This window comes from Mesocricetus auratus, unplaced genomic scaffold (genome assembly GCF_017639785.1).
Source record: "Mesocricetus auratus isolate SY011 unplaced genomic scaffold, BCM_Maur_2.0 Super-Scaffold_100676, whole genome shotgun sequence".
In the NCBI taxonomy this organism is placed as follows: domain Eukaryota; kingdom Metazoa; phylum Chordata; class Mammalia; order Rodentia; family Cricetidae; genus Mesocricetus; species Mesocricetus auratus.
Window position 1 is genome coordinate 30,541,273 of NW_024429266.1, and position 25,786 is coordinate 30,567,058.

At 40.2% G+C, this 25,786-nt stretch overlaps 2 protein-coding genes and 1 pseudogene across 5 annotated transcripts in view; 2 read left to right on the top strand and 1 right to left on the bottom strand.

Annotated features, from left to right (window-relative positions):
• Ankrd45 (ankyrin repeat domain 45) overlaps positions 1 to 5,306 on the bottom strand; it is a 30,136-nt gene extending 24,830 nt beyond the window's left edge. For 2 of the 4 annotated variants that reach the window (XR_005874073.1, XM_005071336.4), the window contains exon 1: positions 5,159 to 5,306. The gene's annotated coding sequence lies outside the window, so the exon portion shown is untranslated. Of the gene's footprint in view, positions 1 to 4,781; positions 5,048 to 5,158 lie in introns of those variants that run through there. The other 2 variants (XM_013114391.3, XM_040738400.1) reach the window with 2 other exon arrangements.
• Positions 5,307 to 6,502: 1,196 nt separating this feature from the next.
• Positions 6,503 to 7,014, top strand: LOC101831931 (annotated as a pseudogene).
• A 13,533-nt stretch (positions 7,015 to 20,547) lies between these two features.
• The window catches only part of Klhl20 (kelch like family member 20), a 45,715-nt gene continuing 40,476 nt past the window's right edge, over positions 20,548 to 25,786 (top strand). The window contains exons 1-2 of the mRNA XM_005071335.4: positions 20,548 to 20,673; positions 21,577 to 21,640. Of these exons, the coding sequence (XP_005071392.1) occupies positions 21,618 to 21,640 (23 nt within the window). The 5' untranslated portion in view covers positions 20,548 to 20,673; positions 21,577 to 21,617. The remainder of the gene's footprint in view (positions 20,674 to 21,576; positions 21,641 to 25,786) is intronic.

Genomic DNA, 25,786 nt, shown 5'->3' on the forward strand with positions numbered 1-25,786 from the left:
AATTCAAATATATCAGCATTTATTTACTTTTTTGTTTTTTGAGACAAAGTCTCCCTATGCAGTTCTGATTGACCTGAACCTGCTTTGTAAGCCAGCTGGCTTTGAACTCGCCCAGATCCACCTACTTCTGCTTCCCAAGTACTGAGATTAAAGGCAACATGTGCACCATACCAGGCTACTTATTTATCTTTAATCAGTTCACTGACAATATCAATGAAACAAAAATATGTACTTGAAAGTAATTATGGTCATAAAATAATCTAATTTAGCCATTCAATCAATAAAATTACAATGAGTAAACATGTGACCTCGGTATATAATAAAATACTAAATATATAATATAAAAGGTATATTAAATAGGAACAGACAAGAGATCAAAGTCAACTAAATTCATTAGGAAAGAATTAAAAGAGAATTGTTAAATTTATCTGCCTAAAAATGATTCTTGTTAGGGAGAATTAACAAATATTAGATCATTAGAGCCAAATTATAAAAACTTCAAAAATTAAGCATTAGCATTTAAACAGAATCCATTCCATTCAAACAGAATATATTCACTTGTTATTATTTATTTTAAATTTATCAATGTTATTTAAATGTTCATATATATTATATAAATTAAAAACTCATATTTTGTTTTGTTTTATTTTGAGATCCATTCTTGTTATGTAGCCTTGGATGACCTGAAACTTGCTGTGTAGACCAGAATGGCCTGAAATTTGCAGTGATCCTCCCTTTTCCACTCTGGTGCAGGGATTACAGGTGTGAGCTACTACACCCATCTTAAAATGAACAAGTTTATCTTCTTCCCTCAACAATCTACTGTACACATGGGAGAAAATATGATGTGAACAAAATATGTGTTATAAAAAGTGACAAGTGGTAGGTAAGTGCCATAACATTTGAAATTCTATGGAACTTCAGAAAGGACAAAATTAATTACAGTCAATTAAGGAAATCTTAACAGGGCTCACTCTGATGGAATGTATATCAATCTGGGAATGACTTAGGGAAGAGAACCATTGTTCCCCATACATGCCAAATGTTATGACATCACACCAAACGTTATGGCACCACTATGTATTCAGAACAGCAAAATCCTTAAGGGGAAAACCATGCCCAAAATCAGGAGAGATGACTCAGCAGTCAGGAGTGCTTACTACTATTGCAGAGGCCCCAGGTTTGGTCCTCAGCACCCACATGGCAACTTACAACCACCCACAACTCCAGTTCCAGGGGATCCAACACATTCTTCTGGATGCTTTGGGCTCCTGCATATTCATGGTGTATATAAACTTATGCAGACTTACATACACCCATACAAATAAAATAACTATTTTTTAAATAAAAATTAAAGATAACAGTTGAATAGAATGAATTACAGCAATATACAATGTGACAAGATGCTTCTGCTGGGGTTCACAGTATACCACTGCCTCCAGATGTCCATGCCTTTGTAAATCCCATCACCTTTCAGCATGGACTGCACATAGCTTCTAATGAAAAGATAAGGCAGCAAGCACAGTATGATAGAATCCAATATACTGTGGCTTATATTTTCTTCCTGGCTCTCCTCATACAGTAGAGAGAACCACCTTTCAAGAAACAGAAGGCAAACTCTGGCAACAGCTGGCAAAAAAAGAGGTCCTTAGCCAAGAATCCTATGAGGAGTTTAATTCTACCAAAATCATTTAATATGCTTGATAGCATCCCTGTCTTAGGTGAACCTAGCCTGGCCTGCAGACTCCTGAGAGACACTGAAGTAGAGGTCTAGTTAAACTGTACCCAGATTCCTGACACACAGAAACTCTGGGATAATCTGTGTGCTGTTTTAAACATAGCAAGCTTGGCTAATTTGTTACTTGGTGCTAAATAACTAAGACTACAGCAATGTGTATAACTCAGCACTATTTTGTTGAGAAAACAAATTAAATGACACGTATAGATCAGGAAGTATCTTAGTTAAGTTAAAAAGCAATTGAAGTTAAGTAACTTTTGAAGCATGCAAGTAGATGCAATTACACTCAGTGGTGATTTAAAAGAGAATGTCAACCCCTCTTCCCATAGGCTCATATATTTGAATACTTAGTGCTGTTTGGAAAGGACCAAGAAGTGCTGCCTTATTGGAGGAGGTGCCACTGAGGCTTTGAGATTTCAAAAGCCCATGACATCCCTAATTAGCTCTCTCGGCTTCACCTTAGTTTCTCAAACTGCTCCATTGTCATGCCTACCCTCCTGCTGCGATGCTACCTGCCATGATAGTTGTGGACTCTGACCCTCTAAAGCTGTAAGCCCCAAATAAGACCTTTCTTTTATAAATTGCCTTGGTCATCACAGCAATAGAAAAGTAAATAAGAAACACACTTTTTTAAACAAGAGAAAGCCTGCAAGGTGGACAGTGTCTACACCCCCAAGGACTTGAGAGGATGGGTATGAGGATTGCAAATACAAGGCTAATCTGGGTTAGACAACAAGACTTTATTTTTGCAAATAAAATATTTGCAAAACAGATGAGACACATAGGCTATAGCTTTGAGATCCCATTCTTGAGACAAAACAAACATATTTTCTTTACTCACACGTATAATAATATAAAACAGAAATTTCATAGACTATACAGGCATAGAGAGAGGAGAGGAGACCAGGCCTATGAAGGCAGAATGTCACTGTTTTATCCTCTTTATTAATATGTATCAAAAAGGAAAGGATGTGGAGGCAGAGGAGAGGGGAAGGGAGAGGAGAAGTGGAAGGAAAGAAAAGCAAAACCAGATGATCACAAAGTTAGAGATGTTTACCAAAAAGTACTGGGTAATAAAGAATGAGCAAGACTATGGCACTGAGAAGAACCCAAGAAAAAGCACCGGAGCAAACCCCACAAAGCTGCCAGGCAATAGTGGCGCATGCCTTTAATCTCAGCACTCCGGAGGCAGAGGCAGGCGGATCTCTGTAAGCTCGAAACCAGCCTGGTCTATAAAGTGAGTTCCAGGACACAGGCTCCAAAGTCATACAGAGAAACCCTGTCTCGCAAAACCAAAACCAAAACCAAAAAAAAAAAAAAAAGAAAAGAAAAGAAAAAAGAAAGAAAGAAACACCACAAAACTTTTTTAGAAAGAAACAAACATTGATCAGAGCTTCGTGGCACATGCTGGGAAGCAGAGGCAGGTGGATCTCTGTAAGTTTGACATCATTCTGGTCTACAAAGCAAGTTCCAGGACACCCAGAGCCGTTACACAAAGAAACCCTGTCTCAAAAAAAACTATAAATTAAACAATTAATTAATTAACTAACAAATTAACCAACTTATTGAAAATGAGCATTTGGTATATAAATAAGGCAGGCGAAGACTGCAGCAAGAAGTCTGAACTTGATTCTGTAGGCAACTGTCAGGTCGCTGCCGAAGGCATCAGTGCTAGTAACTAAGTATATTTCATTAAAAATTGATCCAACAAACCTAGGTATGCAGTTGACAAATCAGAGAGGAGATTGCCAAAAAAGAATGGCCAATTACACCATTACTCCAAGTTCAAACTATTGAGAGCAAGGGCTCTAACTAATCCTTCATCTAAGTCAGTGCCTGCTGCATTTCTTCCCGTACAAGGTTTCCTCCAATCATGGTGCTTATGGATATGGGCAAGAAACAAGAAAAACAAATGAGACCATTTTAGATTGTGATACGGAAATAAGCATGGTGAAGAAACAGGAAACAAGGAAGGAAAGAGGAGGGAGAAAACTTAAAATAGGAGGGATAAGAAGATGAGACTAACACAGAACTGCAGATGGTACAAGTAATGACAGTCTCAGGAAAACGATGCATTCCAAAGCAGAGGTCAAGTAATGACAGTCTCAGGAAAATGATGCATTCCAAAGCAGAGGTCAAGTAATGACAGCCTCAGGAAAATGATGCATTCCAAAGCAGAGGTCAAGTAATGACAGTCTCGGGAAAAGGATGCATTCCAAAGCAGAGGTCAAGGGCCAGGGGGCACCTGTTCAGGCGTGTGTGATGCTGTTTGTGTACTACAGGATCACTCCCTTTGTAGCAGGGGAGTAATCACAGGTGTCACACACATAAATGGGTATGGCTGTGGCTAAAATATTTGCAAGATGGGTATTGACCCATAGGGCATAGCTTTCAGATCCCATTCTTAAGGAGACAAAACAAATGATGTTTTCTATGCACGCATATGTAATAACATAAAACACAAGCTTGGCATGGAGAGGGGAGAGGAGGTTATGAAGGCAAAACGCCACTGATTTAATCCTCTTGATTTAATTGAATTTTCTAGAATGAGGATAAATCTGCTCTAACTTACTAAATGGCTAGGACAGGTCTAGAAACTTATCGACTACACAGCAGGAACATTTAGAGGCTGCAAAGTACCAAAAATAGAAAATTGCACAAGTCTGGTTGCCAACCCACAGTCTAATGAGCAATAGTAGAGATAAAGGACGTACGGGTTGTAGGCTGAGTTTATTCTAACTGTAAAGAGGACAGGCAGCAACAACAGATTGGGAGAAGGTTCCAGAAGGACTTTCCAGGAGGGGTGATACTTCAGTAATAGCATGGAAGCATGGAAAGAGGCTTAATGGTGATGAGACTGGAATCCTGTAAACAAAGGGCAGGGAGGCAGACGAGGCTGCCCAAAGTTGTAGTAGAGTCGACACTGAAGGCTCTTTTAGCCAACGGAATTCTTTCTTTAAAAAGGGTGCTTTTCTTCAAAAAAGACAATAAATGTCTCTTAAGGTTTTTAAAGTTCCAGCTCACAGAGGAGCCGGGTCCTCACCTCGCAAAATCAGCTCTAAGCACCTAGAAATTCAATCAAGTATGAAGGCCCGGGGATCCCACACAACACACACGGAATGGCAGCCTTGCTACGATAACCAGGTCACGTGGAAAGAGCACAGGGATTCCCTGAGGGGCTTAAGAGTTCTCCCTTCCGCCCTTCGGCTTGATCCTTTGGCAGCGGCGGGATGCTCAAAGCCGGGCAAGATGCTCAAAGCCCATGGGAGACACAGGCTGAGGACGCCGTAGTTGACGCCCACCCCGGCAGTCCCTACCCCAGCAGGCAGTCCCTCCCCAGCAGCCAGTAGGGATGAGGCGGATCTATCCTGCCCCTTCGCCCCGGATGGCCCCCAGGACCTCTGCGCCTGGACTCCTTACCTCTCCTAAGGCCCAGGCTTCCGCGGTTACCACGACGACGGCGTACTTCGCTACTTCGCGCAGCCGCGCCTCACCCAGCGCCTAGGTTCTAGCTGTGCTGGAAGGTCAGGGATGCAAAGGCACAGGACGCTGGAGGGGAGAAGCTTAGAGGAATCCTCCTTAGTGACGAAAATCTGTGTTCCGATGGTGGCATGCAAGCATTTTATTTTGTAAAAAATTTTCCGTAATAGGTCTGTATTTAACAATTTTAAAACTGTAATAAAAATGAAGTGTGTGCATGTTCACCGATATCTTGTTTTGGTTCCCTCTTTTGCCTTTAAATGAATTTCTTTCTGGAAATATGAGGATGAATCCTATATTTAAAATCCAGCTAAACACCTTGCTTAATTTCCTGGTTATTTGGGGAATTTACATCGTTAAAGTTCGCGTCACTTAGTCTGTCTCCTGACAACTCACAAATGCCAACTAGGTAGGAGCAGAAGGAACCTGGAAGTTAGATGGGTTAGATTCTTTTTTATCCAGAAATTTAAAATCCAGAACATCTCTGGGGGGTGGGGACGGCCTGGGGGAAACTGGAGAAAAACCAGCGAGAGGTTGCTACTTTACTTGTTAAGCAATACACATGTTTACGTTCTTTAGCAGAGAGAAAACCAGGAAGTCTTTGTTCTGAAGTCAAGTGTGAAGGGAAATATCATTTCTGTTTCTACAATCAAATCATTAAAAGGGAGGTGATATTCCAGAAGGGCTCAGCATTTGAGCTGAAGATGAATACCTGTTTAAAAATCAACGTTGGAAAAATATCTTAGTGGTTAAGAGTACATACTTTTACAGGTCGATTCCAGCATCCATAACAAGTGGCTTACACGGTGCTGGAACTCCCAAGGAAGCTGACACTCCTCTGACCTCCAAATACACACACACACACACACACACACACACACACACACACGAATACATATACACAAATATGATAGTCAGACAGATGATAAGTGGATGATAGGAAGATAGATGATAGAGATAGATTAATAGAAGATAGATAGATAGATAGATAGATAGATAGATACATAGATAGATAGATAGATAGATAGATAGATAGATAGATAGATGATGGGTGATAGAAAGAATGTGATACACACCTTCAGTCCCAGCACTCGGGAGGCAGAGGCAGGCAGATCTCTGTGAGTTCGAGGCCAACCTGGTCTACAAAGCAAGTTCCAGGATAGCCAGGGCTGTTACACAGAGAAACCCTGACTTTAAGAAAAATAGGTACCTTTTCGGCTTTCAGCTCAGAGGAGACTACGGTGCAACTTTGTTTGGTCCTCCCAAATCTGGGTTCATCTGACTCCAGTCGCCTCTACCATGTCACCCAAGTTCGACCCCAACAAGGTCAAAGTCCTGTACTTGAGGCACACCAGAGGTGAGGTGGGCACCACATCTGCCTTGGCCCCCAAGATCAGTCCTCTGGGTCTGTCCCCAGAGAAAGTTAGTGACAATATTGCCAAGGCGAAAGGTGACTGGAAAGGCCTGAGGATCACAGTGAAGCTGACCATCCAGAACAGACAGACCCAGATGAAGTGGTGCCCTCTGCCTTGGCCCTGATCATTAAAGCCCTCAAGGAGCCACCAAGGGACAGAAAGAAGCAGAAGAACATTAAACACAGTGGAAATATCACTTTTGATGAGATTGTCAGCATTGCCGGACAGATGCGACACTGATCTTTAGCCAGAGAACTTTCTGGAACTATTAAAGAGATCCTGGGTACTGCACAGTCTGTGGACTGCAATGTGGATGACCGCCACCCTCATGACATCATTGATGACCTCAACAGTAGTGTAGTGGAATGCCCAGCTGGTTAAGAAGCAACAAGAGAAAATATTTCAATAAAAAACATGTGGTGTTGGTGAATATTTTTTCCCATTCTGTGGGCTGCCTTTTTGTCTTGCTGACTATGTCCTTTGCCTTACAGAAGCTTCTCAGTTTTAGGAAGTCCATGTATTAATTGTTGACCTCAGTGTCTATACTAATGGTGTTATGTTCAGGAAACAGTCTCATGTACCAATTCGTTCAAGGGTACCTCCCACTTTCTCTTCTAACAGGTTCAGTGTGGCTGGATTTATGTTGAGGTCTCTGATCCATCTGGACTTAAGTTTTGTGCATGGCGATAGACATGGATCTATCTGCAGTCTTCTACATGCCAGCATCCAGTTATGCCAGCACCATTTGTTGAAGATGCTTTCTTTTTTCCATTGTATACTTTTAGCTTCTTTGTCGAAGATCAGATGTTCATACATGTATGGGTTAATATCGGGGTGTTCAATTCGATTATATTGGTCTACCTGTCTGTCTTTGTGCCAATACCAAGCTGTTTTCAGGACTATAGCTCTATAATAGAGCTTGAAGTCAGGGATGGTGATGCCCTGCCCTGGATGAAATGACAGACTATGGACACCCTCCATGGAGGGCCTCACCCTTCCTGAGTGGGGACTGGGGGAGGGGGGAATGGGGGATTGGTGGGAGGGTGTGGAAGGAGGGGAGGGAGAGGGAGCTGGGATTGACATGTGAAGCAACCTTGTTTCTAATTTAAATGTAAAAACAAAAAAGACAAAAATAAATAGATTTGAGTAAATATGCTTTTCACTCTAAAAAGAAAAGAAACATAAATAAATAAATAAATAATAGCATGATACTTAATGAACTTAACCACGTCTCTTTTATCTTCTTGTTTCTACATCCTAAGCAAAGCTTCCCCTCCTTCCCCTCTTACCAGTGCCCCTGCCACTTTCACATACACTAACTGCTCTCAAATAATTACATGGAGACTTAATATTAATTATAAATGCTCAACCCATAGCTTAGGCTCTTATAACTTAAATTAACCCGTATTTCTTACCTAAGTTCTGCCATGTGGTTCATGACTTGTTACCTCATATTTGACACATCCTGCTTCCTCTGCATCTGGCCAGCAAGGATTCTCCTGCACACTACTTCCAAGTGCTGAGACTATAGGTATGCATCATAACTGACTTTCTTATGTGGATAGTAGGGAACTGAAAACAGGTCCTTCTGATGCACAGAACAATTTTACCCAATGGGCCATCTCCCCAGTTCTCACAATTGGCATTTCTAATACTGAAGAATGTCTTGGATCATGTGTTACCTCAACAAAGCTCTCTTTCTGTTCTGTGTTGCACTAAAAAAAATTTAAACCTACATTATATGAGTAGAAGCAGCTTCTTAGATGAAAAAGCATACCAGGTATTGTGTAATGTACAAAATGCAATAATTTGTCCTGTCATAAAAGGGATATCTCAACACGCCCCTGACAGTCAAACCCCTAAAATTAAATAGATATAGGGAGGTCCTCTGAATATACACAGGTTTAACCTACCCTCTGAAGCATGCATCGCTTTAATAGTGCTATGTCATTGATAGAATGGATCAAAGTGATACCTTATGGAATTTCTAGCGGGTTCAGATCTATTCAAATTATGTTCTGTCTTGAGTCATAAGATTGTAAATGTTTGTGCTTATCCATTTCAAGTGAATGTGAGCTGTTCTGATCTTTCTCCATTGAAGAAATAGCTCTCTGATGATAGCTATAGGCCGAGTCCCTGAGACTGTGCTAATATCCTGTAACAAAATACCACTCTGCCATAACAGCTGCAGTGTTTACTACACAGATGAGCTTGCACAGTACATGGAAATTTTCCAGGATCCATTTGCCTACTGTCAGGCAGGTCTGGATGGTAAACCCAGAGTGGATATGATGAGACCACAGGACATTTGTGTCCATTGAGTCTTTAAGTGACACATGTCTCTACCATTTCTCTCCTCTCCCTGGACTTTTGTTTTGCTCCTATGCTATTGGATAGAGTTCCATTTGGCCTTCCCAACTATGATTATTCTTACCCCAATGTCCAAGGAACCAATGTGAGGATTACACCAAATGCTGAGTACATCTATTCTAATTATACAGTCGAGAATGGGGGGAATAACTATTGGAAGTTCTCATGTATCTAATGGATCCTCTGCAAACCAGATCTTGGGTGACTGTCTTAGTTAGGGTTTTTATTGCTGTAAAAAGACGCCTTGACCGTAGCAACTCTTACAAAGAAAACATGTAATCGAGGATGGTTCACTTACAATTTCAGAGGTTCAGTCCATTATGATCATGAATTGGAGCATGGCAGCATGCAGGCAGATGTGGTGCTGGAACTGAGAGTCCTACATCTTAACTCAGAGTAACAGGAAGTTTACTGACTGCCACACTCAGTGAAACTTGAGAAGACAGACCTCAAAGCCTGCCCCCACAGTGACACACTTCTTCCAACAAGGCCACACCTCCTAATAGTGCCACTCCCTTTGAAGGCCATTTTCTTTCAAACCACCACAGTGACACTCTATTTATTGACACCATGTTCCATGTAGAAAAAAATCCTCAATAAATAAATAAAACCTTGGGTTTTCCATAAGTGGGTTTATTAAGTATGTAGCAAGTCAAGGTAAAAGAACTAATAACTAGTAGCAGATAGAAGAGCTAGCAGGGTTGGTTTTATCTAAAGGCTCTGAGGGAAGGATCTGTCCCAGGTACTTAGATGGCCATCATCTTCTTGTGTCTGCATATCACCTTCTCTATGTCTATGTCTTTGTTCAGATACCCTCTGCAAATCAGTTGTACTGCATCAAGGCCTGTCTCCAAATACAATCACATCCTAAGGTACAGTGAGCTACACATGGGGATTTGAGTTGAAGGGACACAATTCAGTCCATACTAGAAATTGTTTCCTAGAGAAGCCAAGATTCTCTAAGGTTATACATTATAGGGGTGCTGGATCAAGAGCAATAGATTATAAAGTAGAATAAGAGAGTTTAATTACTCTGGGAGTATTCTCTTGGGATATGAGATTTAACAGCTATGCAAATGGACCACTAGGATTGCTTCTGTAAGCACAAGAAAATGATGATCCATGCTTTATGGGGTTGAGATAGATACCAGGATTGCTATAGATGTGGAAGAAGCCATTTAAAAGCTCAGAGAATTAAGTATGCCAGAGCTGGTGTACTATGCAAACAGAAAACTCACTAGGCAGCCACATTCTAGAAGATGATCCATTTACCAAAATAACAAGACCATATTGGAAGTACTGGAATCAGCTCAATGGTGGCTCTTCTTAGTAGCTGGAGATGGTGTTATGGGGCTGAGTTTACTAATTATACTGGAGATGATGAGGCCATGGAATCATACTACTGAAGGGAATATTTTGAGTCTTCTGTCTGCTCAGACTTTCTGTTTGCTTCCAAGCCATAAGGTGAAAAAGTGTCACCCTCCCACATGCTCCCACTATGGTGTGTTACCTCACTGTAGGCTCCCTTACCCCAGGCTCCAAAACAAAGAGGTTAACTGAGCATGGAGGTATTTGTTTTCACAATATACCTGAAGAGTATTAATAGATCTTTCTCTTTCCTTATTTTATAGTGCACGGTTCCCATTCTATGGACATCCCCCAGTTTGCTTAATTATTCCCCATTTGAGAGGTTTCTCATTTGTTTGCAATTTTTCTGTCACTAAGAGTCCTGCAGTGATAACGTTGTGCCTAACCTTTTATTCTCACTTTCTCCTCACATTTACCTTTTCTTTCTGCAACTATTTCCTTGAGATCGCAGAATTATGAGGTAAAAAAGAAACACAAACATAATTTTACTAGAAGTTGCCAAATCTCTCTCCATAGAAATTTTACTATTTTTTCATAAACACACACACATACACACACACACACACACACACACACACTCACCAGCATAAATGAACACTTCCCCTCAGTTATGTCAGCAAAGCAAGTTACCCAATTCCAGATATTTGTTTATTTGATAGGTGGCCCCAGTATAATTTATTAGAAACAAGACTGACAACCAGTGAACAGAGGAGGCCAGACAGATGGATAAAGCACTAAGACCATTTCTAGGTGAGTCGGGAGCCTGGGAGCACACAACTCAAAGCCTGGAAACAAACTGGGAGTCACTAAAACAAACTGCACATTCACCACCACTGGGCTTTTGTGGCCATTGGAGAATGGAGGCACCTGAGAGTCCTCTAGGCTTAGGCATGGAGTCTGGATGTGGTGGTGGTAAAATAAGTATCCTATCCACAAATTCTCCTAAAGGAGATTTGTTGGTCGATCTGATGCTAGAAAGCTAGAGACCATACACCTCATAGGAGATTGATCATGTTTGAGATCCTGCTTTGAAGATCACTGGGTATTCAAGTGACTCCTTCTATCTGGAGTTATCAGAGACCCCTGTCATGAAGAATTTAGGTGTTCAGCCAATTAAAGACAAAGGAACCTTCTACCTTGGCTTCCTGCCTTCCTGGAGAACCTGGGAATGAGCCTTCTCTGTTCATGTCCAGAATTCTAATAGGCAGCATAAGAGAGGCTGACAGTGACCAGGACAATAATATACACTGGTCCCATGGCTTGGGATTAATCTAAATTTTAAAAAATCAGACAAAACTCCAATTTTCCTTTAAAATCATAGCGTTTAAAAACACACCCTAAGTGGAGAATTTAGGAATTCTGAATCTTTTGAAAGTATAGCTGAGACCAGTTCTGAAGAAGATAAACAGCCTGGTCATACAACGTATATGTCACTTTAAACACACCTGCAAGTGCACAGCATCCCTGACTGATCTCATGCACAGGTGAGCACTTGTGTATACAGCACATAAGGTTCTTTGGTTCTCAACACTTTCCATGTGCTTGATGTCAAGGACTTCCTGTGAAGTTTGGACATGATCAATAGTAAAGCCATAATCAATGTGCTTCAGTGGACTGCTCCTCTGTATGCTAACCCTTGATCTGACTTCTCTGATACAAATGAAAATCAGATGTGAGAGCTGGAGGCTAACAGTGCCGAAATGAAAATCAAACATGAGAGGTGGAGATTAACAATATCAGTTCCCATCTGAACTCAGTAGGAAGTCCAGTGGCATTGTTTGCAAGAAGAGTTCAAAACCACTTGTTTTCTGAAGGTCCTGCATTGTCAGTGTTTTCAGCAGCTGTGGGGACAAGGCCTAGCTTTTGAACAGGGTCCTCTTTTTTCCCCCTCTCATCTGTTGGCAGAGGATTCGTAAAGGATAACCTAGTTGTCCAGGCAGGCTGAAGATTCTGTTTTGATGCAAGAGGAAGAAGTAAGGGCCTCTGCAACTATATATCTTCTCAAACTGGAAGATTCATATTGGGATGAATTATACTGTAGACATAAAGCTAGTAAGACAGTTCTTGCTTACTCTTCAGTTATTGCCCATTGTCTGACTTTGTCATTATACCAAGTCTCTATCTGCTTTCATTTTATTACTCTTGCTCCTCTAAAGAACCCTGACTAGCCTTCCAGGCCCCAAACTCCAGCGATCCCAGTCAGGTGAGCTTGGGTCTCCAGGGGGACATTCCCCATCCTCCACCTGATACCCATCCCCTCGATCTTCCAGGGCCACTCCTGGCATCCAGAAGACCCGCCCACACAGGAAAGACATAAGCCCTTCCAGGCCCCAAACTCCAGAGATCCCAGTCAGCCCTTCCAAGCCCCAACCTCCGTCGACCCAAGCTTCAGCTTAAGCTTCAGTGTGAGCATCCCCAGCTTCAGCTTGAGGAAGGAAGGAGACCAGTGGAGACAGAAAGACCCCACCAGCATCCACTGGAAGAAGAGATGGGAATAAGACAGAATAAGAGCTCACTCAGCAATCAAAAGACCAACATGACCCCACCAGAATCTAGGGAACCAATGCCAACAAGACCTAAAAAGCACTACATAGATGAAGTAGAGGAGACAGACCTTAAAAATCATTTTATGCAGATGATAGAGACCCTCAAAGAAGAAATGAGGAAATCCCTTAAAGAAATAGAAGAAAAAACAAACAAAAAATCCATGAAATGGGGGAAAAATTCAAGAAATAAACAAATCTCTCAAAGAATCTAAAGAGTACCAAGAAAAAACAACCAAACAAATAAAGGAAACAACTCAAACAGTTGAAGGATTGAAAGCTGAAATAGAAACAATAAAGAAAACACAGAACGAGGGGATGCTGGAAATGGAAAAGCTGGGTAAACGATCAGGAACTACAGATGCAAGTATCACCAATAGAATACAAGACATAGAAGAGAGAATCTCAGGTGTTGAAGACTCATTAGAGGATATAGAGTCATCAAGCAAAGAAAATTTCAAAACCAACAAATCCTTAACACAAAATATCCAGGAACTATGGGACACCGTGAAGAAGCCAAACCTGAGAATAATAGGTATAGAATAAGGCGAAGAAATACAGCTCAAAGGTACAGAAAACATATTCAACAAAATCATAGAAGAAAACTTCCCTAACCTAAAGAGGGATATGCCTATGAAAATACAAGAATCTTACAGAACACCAAGTAGGCTGGACCAGAAAAAGAAGTCACCTCGCCATATAATAATCAAAACATCAAACCTACAGAATAAAGAGAAAATATTAAGAGCGGCTAAAGAAAAAGGCCAAGTAACATATAAAGGCAGACCTATCCGAATTACACCTGACTTCTCAATGGAAACGATGAAAGCCAGAAGATCCTGGACAGATGTCCTACAAACGCTAAGGGAACAAGGATGCCAGCCCAGACTACTATATCCAGCAAAACTTTCAATTACCATAGATGGAGAAAACAAAATATTCCATGACAAAGCCAGATTTAAACAATGCGTATCCATGAATGCAGCCCTACAGAAAGTGCTAAAAGGAAATCCTAGATCCAAGGAAGATAACTACACTCACAAAGACACAGGCAATATATAATTCCACTTTACAAAGCACCAAAAGAAAAAGGGAGGAGAAACTACACAAAATAACTTCACTAGCAATAAATCAAGCACAATCAAGAATCATCAATCAATGGTCATTGATATCCTTCAGTGTCAACGGCCTCAACTTGCCTATAAAAAGACATAGACTAGCAGAATGGATACGAAGACAGAACCCATCCTTCTGCTGCATACAAGAAACACATCTCAACATCAAAGACAGATGGTATCTCAGAGTAAAGGGTTGGGAAAAGATTTTCCAATCAAATGGACCCAAGAAACAAGCGGGTGTAGCAATCCTAATATCTAACAAACTAGACTTCAAATTAAAATCAATCAAAAGAGATGAAGAAGGACATTTCATATTCATCAAAGGAAAAGTCCATCAAGATGAAGTCTCAATTTTAAACATCTACACCCCAAATACAAAGGCACCTACATTTGTGAAAGATACATTACTAAAGCTCAAATTGCACATAAAACCTCACACACTAATAGTAGGAGACTTCAACACTCCGCTCTCACTGCTAGACAGGACCTCCAGACAGAAACTTAACAAACAAACGAAAGAACGAATAGAAGTTATGACCCAACTGGGTTTAACAGACATCTATAGAACATTCCACCCAAACACAAAGGGATATACCTTCTTCTTGGCACCACATGGAACCTTCTCTAAAATTGACCACATAATAGGAAACATAGCAAATATCCACAGATACAAAAAAAATTGGAATAACCCCCTGTATCTTATCAGACCACCATGCATTAACATCAGACTTCAAAAATAACACAAATCGCAGAAACCCTACAAACTCATGGAAATTGGACAATGCACAATTGCACCATCCCTGGGTAAAGGAAGAAATAAAAAAACAAATTAAAGACTTCCTGGAATTCATTGGAATGAAGACACAACACACGCAAACTTATGGGACACTTTGAAAACAGTGCTGAGAGGAAAGTTCATAGCACTAAGTGCCCACATGAAGAAACTGGAGAACAGTCATACTAGACAATTAATAGCACTGCTGAATGTTCTAGAACAAAAAGAAGCAAACTCACCCAGGAGGAGCAGACGCCAGGAAATAATCAAATTGAGGGCTGAAATCAATCAAGTAGAAACCAGGAAAACATTGAGAAGAATCAATGAAACAAAGAGTTGGTTCTTTGAGAAAATCAACAAAATAGACAAACCTCTGTCCAAACTAACCAAAAGACAGAGAGAGAGCATGCTAATTAACAAAATCAGAAATGAAAAAGGGGACATAACAACGGACTCTGAGGAAATCCAGAGAATCATCAGGGCATACTTTGAAAATCTGTACTCCACAAAATTAGAAAATTTAAAGGAACTGGACAATTTCCTGGATAAATATCACTTGCCAAAACTAAATGAAGAGCAGAAAAACAATCTAAACAGACCTATAACCCTTAATGAAATAGAAGCAGTCATCAAAAGTCTTCCAAACAAAAAAAACCCAGGCCCAGATGGCTTCAGTGCAGAATTCTACCAGAAATTCAAAGAAGACCTAATTCCAATACTCCTCAAAGTATTCCACACAATAGAAACGGGAGGCTCACTGCCAAACTCTTTTTACAAGGCTACAATTACCTTGGTACCCAAGCCACACAAAGACACAACTAAGAAAGAGAACTATAGACCAGTTTCCCTCATGAACATCGATGCAAAAATACTCAATAAAATACTAGCAAATCAGATTCAAGAACACATCAAAAAAATCATCCACCATGATCAAGTAGGGTTCATCCCAGGAATGCAGGGATGGTTCAACATTAGAAAATCTATCAATGTAATCCACCATATAAACAAACTGTGAAAGAAAAACCACATGATCATCTCACTAGATGCTGAAAAAGCCTTTGACAAAATCCAGCACCCCTTCATGATAAAGGTCCTAGAGAGATCAGGGATAACAGGAACATACCTGAATATAATAAAAGCAATATACAGTAAACCAACAGCTAACATCAAACTAAATGGAGAGAAACTCAAAGCAATTTCTCTAAAATCAGGAACAAGACAAGGCTGTCCACTCTTTCCATATCTCTTCAATATTGTACTAGAAGTTCTAGCTACAGCAATAAGACAACAAAAGGAGACCAAGGGGATACAAATAGGAAAAGAAGAAGTCAAGCTTTCACTATTTGCAGAGGACATGATAGTTTACATAAGTGACCCGAAAAACCCCCGCAAGGGAACTCCTAGAGCTGATAAACACCTTCAGCAAAGTGGCAGGATACAAGGTAAACTCAAGAAAATCAGTGGCCCTATTATATACAGACGATGAAGTGACTGAGAACGAAATCAGAGAAACCTCACCCTTTACAATAGCCATAAACAGCATCAAATATCTGGGAATAATGTTAACCAAGGAAGCAAAAGACCTGTATATCAAGAACTTTGAGTCTTTAAAGAAAGAAATCAAAAAGGATACCAGAAAATGGAAAGATCTCCCATGCTCTTGGATTGCTAAGATCAATATAATAAAAATGGCAATCTTGCCAAAAGCAGTCTACAGATTCAATGCAATCCCTATCAAAATTCCGGCACAGTTCTTCACAGACCTGGAAAGAACATTATTCAACTTTATATGGAAAAACAAAAGGCCCAGGATAGCCAAAACAACCCGATATAATAAAGGAACTTCAGGAGGCATCACCATACCTGACTTCAAGCTCTGTTATAGAGCTATAGGCCTGAAAACAGCTTGATATTGGCACAAAAATAGGCAGGTAGACCAATGGAACCGAATTGAAAACCCTGATTTTAACACACACACACCTATGAACACTTGATTTTTGACAAAGAAGCTAAAACTATACAATGGAAAAAAGAAAGCATCTTCAACAAATGGTGCTGGCATAACTGGGTACTGGTATGCAGAAGACAGCAGATAGATCCATGTTTACCGCCTTGTATAAAACTTAAGCCCAAATGGATCAAAGATCTCAACATAAATCCAGCCACACTGAAACTCTTAGAAAAGAAAGTGGGAGATACTCTTCAACGAGTTGGTACAGGAGACCACTTCCTGAACATAATACCAGTGGCACAGACACTGAGATCGACAATTAACAAATGGGAGCTCCTGAAACTAAAAAGCTTCTGTAAGGCAAAGGACACAGTCAACAAGACAAAAAGGCAGTCCACAGAATGGAAAAATATATTTACTAACCCCACATCTGACAGAGGGCTAATCTCCAAAATTTACAAAGAACTCAAGAAGCAAGTCTCCAAAACACCAAAGGATCCAATTAAAAGGTGGGGTACAGAACTAAACAGAGAATTCTCAATAGAGGAGGCTAAAATAGCCAAGAGACACTTAAGAAAGTGCTCAACATCCTTAGCCATCAGGGAAATGCAAATCAAAACAACTTTGAGATACCATCTTACTCCTGTCAGAATGGCTAAAATCAAAAACACTGAAGACAATTTATGCTGGAGAGGATGTGGAGAGAGGGGAACACTCCTCCACTGCTGGTGGAAGTGCCAACTCGTAAAGCCACTTTGGAAATCAGTATGGAGATTCCTCAGGAAAATGGGAATCAATCTACCGCAAGACCCAGCAATTCCACTCTTTCTTAGGCATATATCCAAAAGCCTTGTAGAGAATACTGCCCCCACTCCCCATGCCCCACTCTCCAGGCTATTGCCATTTAGCTGTCACTGTGACTGTATTTTTAAAGGTCATTCCATAACTCTATCAAGCCAGTTGCTTCAGCGTGGTGGGGTATGAGGTAAGAACAGTGCATTCAATATGAGTGCACTGCTACACTTCATTGTGAAATGAGTTCCTTGATAAGAAGTGATTCTAGGTCGAATACTGTGGTAGTGTGTAAGGCACTCTGTGTGACATTGAATGGTAGGTTTGGCAGCAGTATTGCATCCAGGAAAGGTAAAGTCATACCCAGAATAAGTATCCATTCCAGTGACTTAGACCTTCATGCTTGTATCATGAGCATGATTCACCCCCACCCCCACCCCCACTATCTAACCTTTAAAAACATCAGCTGTAGACACTGAAGGGACTCTAGCCAGCTCAAGCATGGCAAATATGGTCCCGGAAGGCCTTGCCCTTTGCCCTACTTCCCTTTGCCCTACTAAAAACTGTTAGATTACATTCCTAAAGCTAGCCACCAAGGTCTATCCCCTTATTTGGCCACTTCCTTGTCCTAAGACTAATTACCAAGGTCCAGTTATCAAAGTATTGAAGTCCAGAAACCAAAAACCCCCTTTGTCTCACCCAACATGCCCAATTAAAATTATGTACCTCATCCTAACTTGTGGTTTCATATTATGTTATAGTAATTTTATAATGTCTACTTCTTCAAGAATGAAGATTTAACAAAACAAGAGTTTCATGGGTCTTGTTTACAACCTTGGGGTCTATGTAGTACATACATGATAAGCAAGGTAGTATTTCTAATTGAAAGTCTAGAAGTTAATCTCCTTGGCCCCTAAAGTATATTTATTGTCATTGTCCCACATAGTGTAAAACCAATTTTAAGTATGTTTTCAACTACAAATTCAGGATTCCCAAAGACGAAGATTTAGTGGGATTATAGGAGTTGTATAATAATTGGAAATGCCAGGTTTTCCATATGCTTGTTTCTATGCATCATTTGATAGATCTTGACATAAATATGAAGAGCCAATTCACATTGAACTGCTCCCCTTTGAAAAGAAATAGAGTAGTAGAAGCACAAGCCAGATTACATTGGGTTGAAGAATGAGTCATAGATTGACAAGAACAGAAAGTATTGCTTTTACCCTGGCCATAGGCTTAAATTATATCTCTAGTTACTAGCATTGCTTAGTGGTTTTTATATATCCCTTGTTATTGAAATTTATAACAATAAATAACTAAAATTATGTTGCATGATCCTGATGGGTGTCCTTTGGAGTGGGGGAAAATAGGCACAATAGAAACGACACAGGCATTGGGAACAAGTTGAAACAACAAGCTCAGTTTATTCCAGGAAGGGGTAAGCCTTATATACACCCCTAACCCTACCCCAGAGGAGGAGACACACTGAGCTGACAACTGCTGAGGTGATGTGGTCTCCGTCTATAGGTCCACATCATCTCTCGCCAGACTTAGCTGCTAATGTCAAGGCCCTCTTGCAGACCCAGGCTGGCTGTTAGGAAATATCTACCATGCATGTTGTTACTATCTGTCTAAGCAGGCTGGCAGGAGATAGCTACTGCACATGCTCTAGGCCAGCTGTCAGGCCCACTGAGGCTTAGTTATCCCACAAAATTATAATTCATATTTTGGAAGAATCTAAGGGACACTTTGAAGATGTCTTTTAGGCAATTCACACAAAAGAAACATAACTGCCAGCTGCACATATAAAATGACATTTCAATAAACCAGAGAAATGTACATCTAAACCATTTTATAGCCATCAGATTGGCAAAGTAAAATTAAAGTTGGAAGTACCAATAGTATAGATGAACAAAAACCCTTGAACCTTTCTGAAGGGAGACAATGTAACTGTGGTCAGACTCTAGAACCATTGTATACTGCATCAAGTCCTAGTTCTAACCCTGGTATGCTGTGCATCCCCAAAAGGTGCTTCACAGGTGCCCTTGCCCTTTTGAAAGTTATGTAATGCTTTGGTACCATCAGCAAAATATGAATGATGGTCATAAGTCCTCCTTCAATACTGAGGACCAATCACCCACACACACACTACAAGCTGATTAATAAGAGGTATATTTCCTCTCAGAAACAACTATACAGAGTCTGTAGATTTCATCTAAAGATCAGGTAGAGAAGATTTAGTTAAGTCTAGTATAGTTTTCAAAAATAAGCAACTGATATACTCAAAATTGTAACCCTCACCTTTTGCCTATTTCGCTTCTGTTGTTTTTTAAATATATTGTAAAAATAAAATGGCCAATTATTGAGGAAATTTTTGGAACAAAATACAAAAAAAGGTTTTTTCCTCTTAGTACTAAAGTGGGTTCTCTCTCTCTCTCTCTCTCTCTCACACACACACACACACACACACACACACACACACACACACACACACACACACACAAAAGTATATTAAGGGAAAATAACACCAGCAGAATCTTGGATTAAACTCCAGTATCTTGAAACTGTGCTGTGGAAAAATTAGAGGGAAAAGTTTGTGATTTGTTTGTGTATCCTCAGACTTGCACATAGTAGGAGCCTTATAGATACCAGTCAGCTCCTTGTATGCATGAGGTTAGAAGTCAATCCACAATCATGGACCGCATTGTAACCCCTAAAAAGGGACCCAGCAGCTACAAGCAAATCAAAATTCCTAGCTTCCGGTAACAATTCCCATCTTCCTAGTGACTTTGCTGTAAAACATGGCAGGAGGAGGGGAAGAAGGAGGAGGGAGGAGGAAGCCTCCGTTTTAAAATACATCAATAAATTATCCGGACACACTAAATGGGAAACACACAGCGCGAGGTGCAGCACCTTCCGGAACCACTTGCCCGCACATGTGCAGTTCTGCGGGGAGGATTTAGGGATAGGACCACTTCCTGCTTCTGGATAGGGGCGGGTGCCGAGAAAGGAAATCGCTGTGGGAACCGCATCCTGCCTGCGCTAGCGGCGCCAGAGGTGGAGGCAGAGAGGGCGGAGGAGGCAGAGAAGGGTGCCGCAGAGAAAAAAGTGTCAAAGCCAGTAAGTCAGAGCCTTAGAGCAGGGGATGGAGAGCAGAGCTCCAAGTCTCGCTGTGCAGATCCGTGATCTCAACTTGCCGAACTGCCCAGTGCGGTCAGGGCAGTGCTTTGTAGGTCGCCTGTCAGTCAGCCCCGAAAAGAGACTATTGGGGCGCCTGGGTTGGGCCTTGCGGGGCGCCAGACTGCGCTACTTGCCGGCCGACCAAGGTGTCTTGAAGCCAGGGGAAGCCTGTGCTGTGCTTTCTGGGGACGCTAGGGCTCCGCATCCTGGACAGCTTACTTGGAATTCTGAGGGAGTGAGCACTATGCTTCCCATTTTACCTTTGGAAGCCAGTGAGATCCTGGTGGTGGACAGTATTTCAGGGAATAACACAAGGGCTTGGAAGAGTGTTAGTCTGGAGCCATACTTTCCCTGCCCTTGTTCAAGCTGTCCGGGCCGCTCGGAAGCCGAGTTATTTTTAAAAAACAAATGCCCCGGCCTGCTCTCTGTCACTTCGGAATGAGTTAGCAGCCTTCATCCAGTGTTAAGACGTGTTTCCTATCCGACTCATTAAATTAGTACTGCTGTGGTATCAAGTGTTTGCTCTGCAAATATACTTGAAGGCGAAGTTCAAAACAGAACAAAAACCTCCAAGTGCATTTCGAACAGAGACAAGACCGACTAGCTATCATGACTACTTTCACACTTATCCCTCACCTCCACATGTAATCAATTGACTCAGCCTCCTTAGTTAATTATAGTCATCTTAAAGGCATTACATTCTTTTATGATTGTACATCTGCACAAGAATTATGTCGGGATGTGCGATTCTGGATTACAGACGAAATGAGTGAAATGATTACAAAAGTTTCTGGAGAAATCAGAAATAGTTTTTAGTAAGTTACTGCTTTTCTCTTGCTTAAGGTACGGCTTTAGAATACGGTGAAAGATACTTTTCATGGTGCATGGAAGGAAAGCCAATGCGCAGGTAAGCCACTTAAGAAGAAATAAAACATTGATTTCACTGGTTGAAGTTTAACGGCTATTAACAGTGCATCGTTTAAAATTATTTTATTCACAAACCTTACTAGATCCTGCTGGAATTGATCATTGTTGTTTCAAGTAAATCTAAACTAACAATGTCAGAAATTAGCAGCTTTTTTATTGTTTTGGATTGATTTTTGTTGTTGTTTTAAATAAGAACTTATTATGTAGTCTTGGCTGTCCTAGAATGTGCTGTGTAGACCAAGCTGGCCTCAAACTCACAGAGATCATGTGCCTCTGTCTCCAAAGTCCTGGGATTAAAGGTGTGCGCCACCACACTCTGCAGCTTTTTAATGAAATGTAGGTGTTAGATTTCTAAGGAGAGTTTGGATTTTTAGGTTCTTACTACTTAAATCTTCCTTTTTGCATGATAATTTTTGTTACACATAACCATATGATGCTTTGTGTGCTTATTAGAAATTTAATTCCCTATATACTATAGAAGATTTCTGTTGCCAAATAAAAGTAATATTTGTAACACACTGTACTGCATCCCTAGTTATGGTTTCGTTGTTTTACTGGTATTCAATAATATATTATGTTTATTAAATAGTTGCATGAAAAAGAAGATTAAGGACTAAAATAGATGTGGAAAAAATCGAAGTGTGAGGAAACTGTGTACAATTACAGGCTCTCTTGCCTATAGAATTTATAAAAGCCGTTTCTCAGTCCGTCCTAACAATTATACTAGAAACTTTATTGAAACGAGTCAATTCTATTTATTCATTGTTTAAACTCATTATTGTCAAACTGTTTTGTCATATGTTGCTTAACATCAAAGATAAACAACACAAAGATTCTTTAAGAAAAGGGAAATTACAGCATAAGGACAGGGCTTAGAACCAGGAAAGGGCTGGACATGACTGTGCAAGCCTGTAAAGCCCAGCACCTTGCAGGCAGAGGTAGCAAGATCTCAGGATCAAGTTCAAGTAAAACGAGAGAGACTATCTGTCCTTTTCCAGATTTGTTACTGATTAATCAATTAACTTTGAACCATTTTACCTTTTCTTGCCCTATTAACTTTGCTGGTGTATCTGCCCTGTGATATTTAGAACTAGTAAGATGTCCAAATGAAAAGACATCATAGAGGTGACATGTTCCATTAGGACAATGGAACCTACATTATATCTTTTTTAATATAAAGTTTTTATTTATTATGCATACAGTGTTCTGTCCACATGTGTCCCTGCAGGCCGGAAGCAGATCTCATTTCAGATGGTTGTGAGCCATCATGTGGTTGCTGGGAATTGAACTCAGGACCTCTGGAAGACCAGCTAGTGTTTCTTAACCACCGAGCTATTTCTCTGGCCCCCTACATTATATCTTACCCTACAGTAAGAATATTACTAGATTGTAAAGTACTAGAAGAAACTCACTGCACAATATTAAGTGCTTTACCACTTCATTTTCAAGCATGATTACAAAAGCCACAGATTTTGTTTTATCCTCAGTTGCTATAAGTGTCATGTCTTAAGTAATTGCTAAAATAAGAAATTAATGTATTTAAAATTTTTGTCATATAATTTAGTTTGATCATATTTCTTCCCCTCCCCCAGCTCCTCCCCTCTCCCTACCCATGCAACTTCATGTTCTTTCTCTGTCTTAAAATACACACACACACACACACACACACACACACACACACAATAACAATAGCAGCAACAACACGGAGTATGTTTTGTGTTGGTCAGCCACTCCTGCGCATGAAGCCCGCCCTGGAGTGTGGTTGACATACCCAGGGAAAACTGACTTTTCCTCTCGGCAACTATCGGTTACAAGTAGCTTCTTGGTTAGGGGTAAGGCTTTGTGCCCAATCCCCTTCTTAGTGCTGGGATTTTATAAAGGAAAGTCAGATTGTGGCAACGTTCCTAGTTTATTAGTAATTTCTGTATAAGATATTCACTTAACCACTCAGCCTGAGGAGCTTTTTTCTTGCTTTATTTGTATTACATAATACTGTCAGTTATTGAAAATGAAGCTGTATAATCCTAATGCCATCGGTTATTGAACTATAGCTCTTTACTGTCATCACTTGGCCAGGAGCCAGCCCACCACTGTTCTTTAGTGTTACCTTCACTTAATGTTGCCAACATTAAGCCATGGTCACATTTCCCCTTCCTTTCCTTCTACCAAAGCCTGTAAGGGGCTGCTGGGTCTCTGCTCAGCTGCTTCTAAAGCAACTTTGAATAAAGTAACTTTTTTTATTGTGATTATTTGGATGCATACTCATTCTCCTTCACAGATTGTAAGTCCACCAATAGCACCTAATGCATAACACCATAACAGCCATAGCACCTAATGATTATGGAATCATTGTCTGGATGAACAGCTCCTTCAGCTTTTCCCCCGGGTGGGGGTAGTTTTAACATTCTTTTCAACTGTATGTATTTATGCAGTAAGGTGTGATAATTTAATACATGTACATGATGTGTAATGATTAAATCAAAGTAATTAGTCTGTTCATCTCCTAATATGTTTTTCTACCTATTATGGAAAACGCTATGAAAATTCCTTAAAAAAAAAAAGAACAATACATAACTAACACTAAAACTATCACTTGACTAGCTATCCTATTACTGTGTGTGTGTGTGTCCAAAGGAAATGACATCACTGTATCAGAAAGAGTCCTGCCCTGCCATGTTTATTGCAGCACACAAACATGATGTATAGTCACCTGGAGTACCCTCTAAGTAGAGAAAGTAGAAGAGAAAACATATACACACACACCGTTATTTAGCCATTAAAAAAAATCCTATCATTGACACCTACCTAGGTAGAAGTTTGTTATTGTTATGTTAAATGAAATAAACCAGATATAAAAAGAGAAAGCTGCATATTCTCAGAAGTAGACACCAGAGTAAGTGATTTCAGGTAAGTAGAAAATAGAATACTGGCTAGGAAAACCAAGAGGATGGGGATGTAAGGAGGCTGAATGATAGGCTCCCAAATAAGAAAGGTAAGTTCTAATGTTTTACAGCAAAATAGGTTAAGGTTTATAACAATTTATCATATACGTTATAAAAGTCAGAATTTAAAGGCACCCAGCACAAAGAAATGATGAGTATAAATATATAAGGTATTATAATTCATAGCTATATTGTTTTATAAAATCAATTGGCATTTTATTAGCAAAAGTTTCACTTATTTAATGGTGTGTATTTATGTGTATTTGGCATTACATTTGAAAGATACAACAGCATATTCAAAATTGGGCGTAGTGGTGCATGCCTGTAATCTCAGCATGTGGGAAGTGGAGACAGAAGGATCAGAAATTAAGTCATTCTCAGCAAGTTCCAGGTCAGCACAGTCTGTACAAGATTTTTTCTTAAAACAAACAAAAAAAAATGGTGAAAATAAGTCTCCCAGGACAGATCCCAGATCCCACTGTCTTCTCCAAAGGCTTAAACAGTTTCATCTGCATTATTCTTAAGGCCTTGTAATTCATGTACAAGCATGTGTAAAATATCTTCTCTTAAAAAATATTAGGGCTGGGATATTGGCTCAATTGGTAGAATTCTTGCCTATAATACCTGAAGCCCTGTTTGATCCCAAGCACTAAATAAACCAGGTTGAGTGACACATAATTGTAAAGTGACTCAACTATAGAAAATTTGGAGCCAACCTGGGCTATATGAACTGCTGCCCCAAAAATCCAACAACAAAACAACTCCCTCCCCCCACCAAAAAAAAATAGAAGACCTTTGACTTTCTTTCCTCCTTAGCTGCAAAAGGACAAACAAGCAAAACAAAAGTTGTGGAAATCAAGACTGGAACCATGAAGTAGTTTGGGCCTTTATTATTTTATCCCTGTAGGAGCCAATGTACATTGCAGTAAAGATCAGACGCTAAGAGGTTGCTGTCCAGCACTGACTGGAGCTGAAGTTGGATTCTGAATACTTCTGAAAGGAGAGATTTAGAAAAGCAAAACATTAATGCCAGCATATCATTCACACTTCACAACTTAACTGTGAGCCAGTTTGACGGCACATTCCTGTAGTCCCTACACTCAGGACTGAGGCAAGAAGATTCTGAATTTGAGGCTAACCTGGGCTATACAGCAAGATGCTGTTTTTATTTTTAAGTAAGCAAT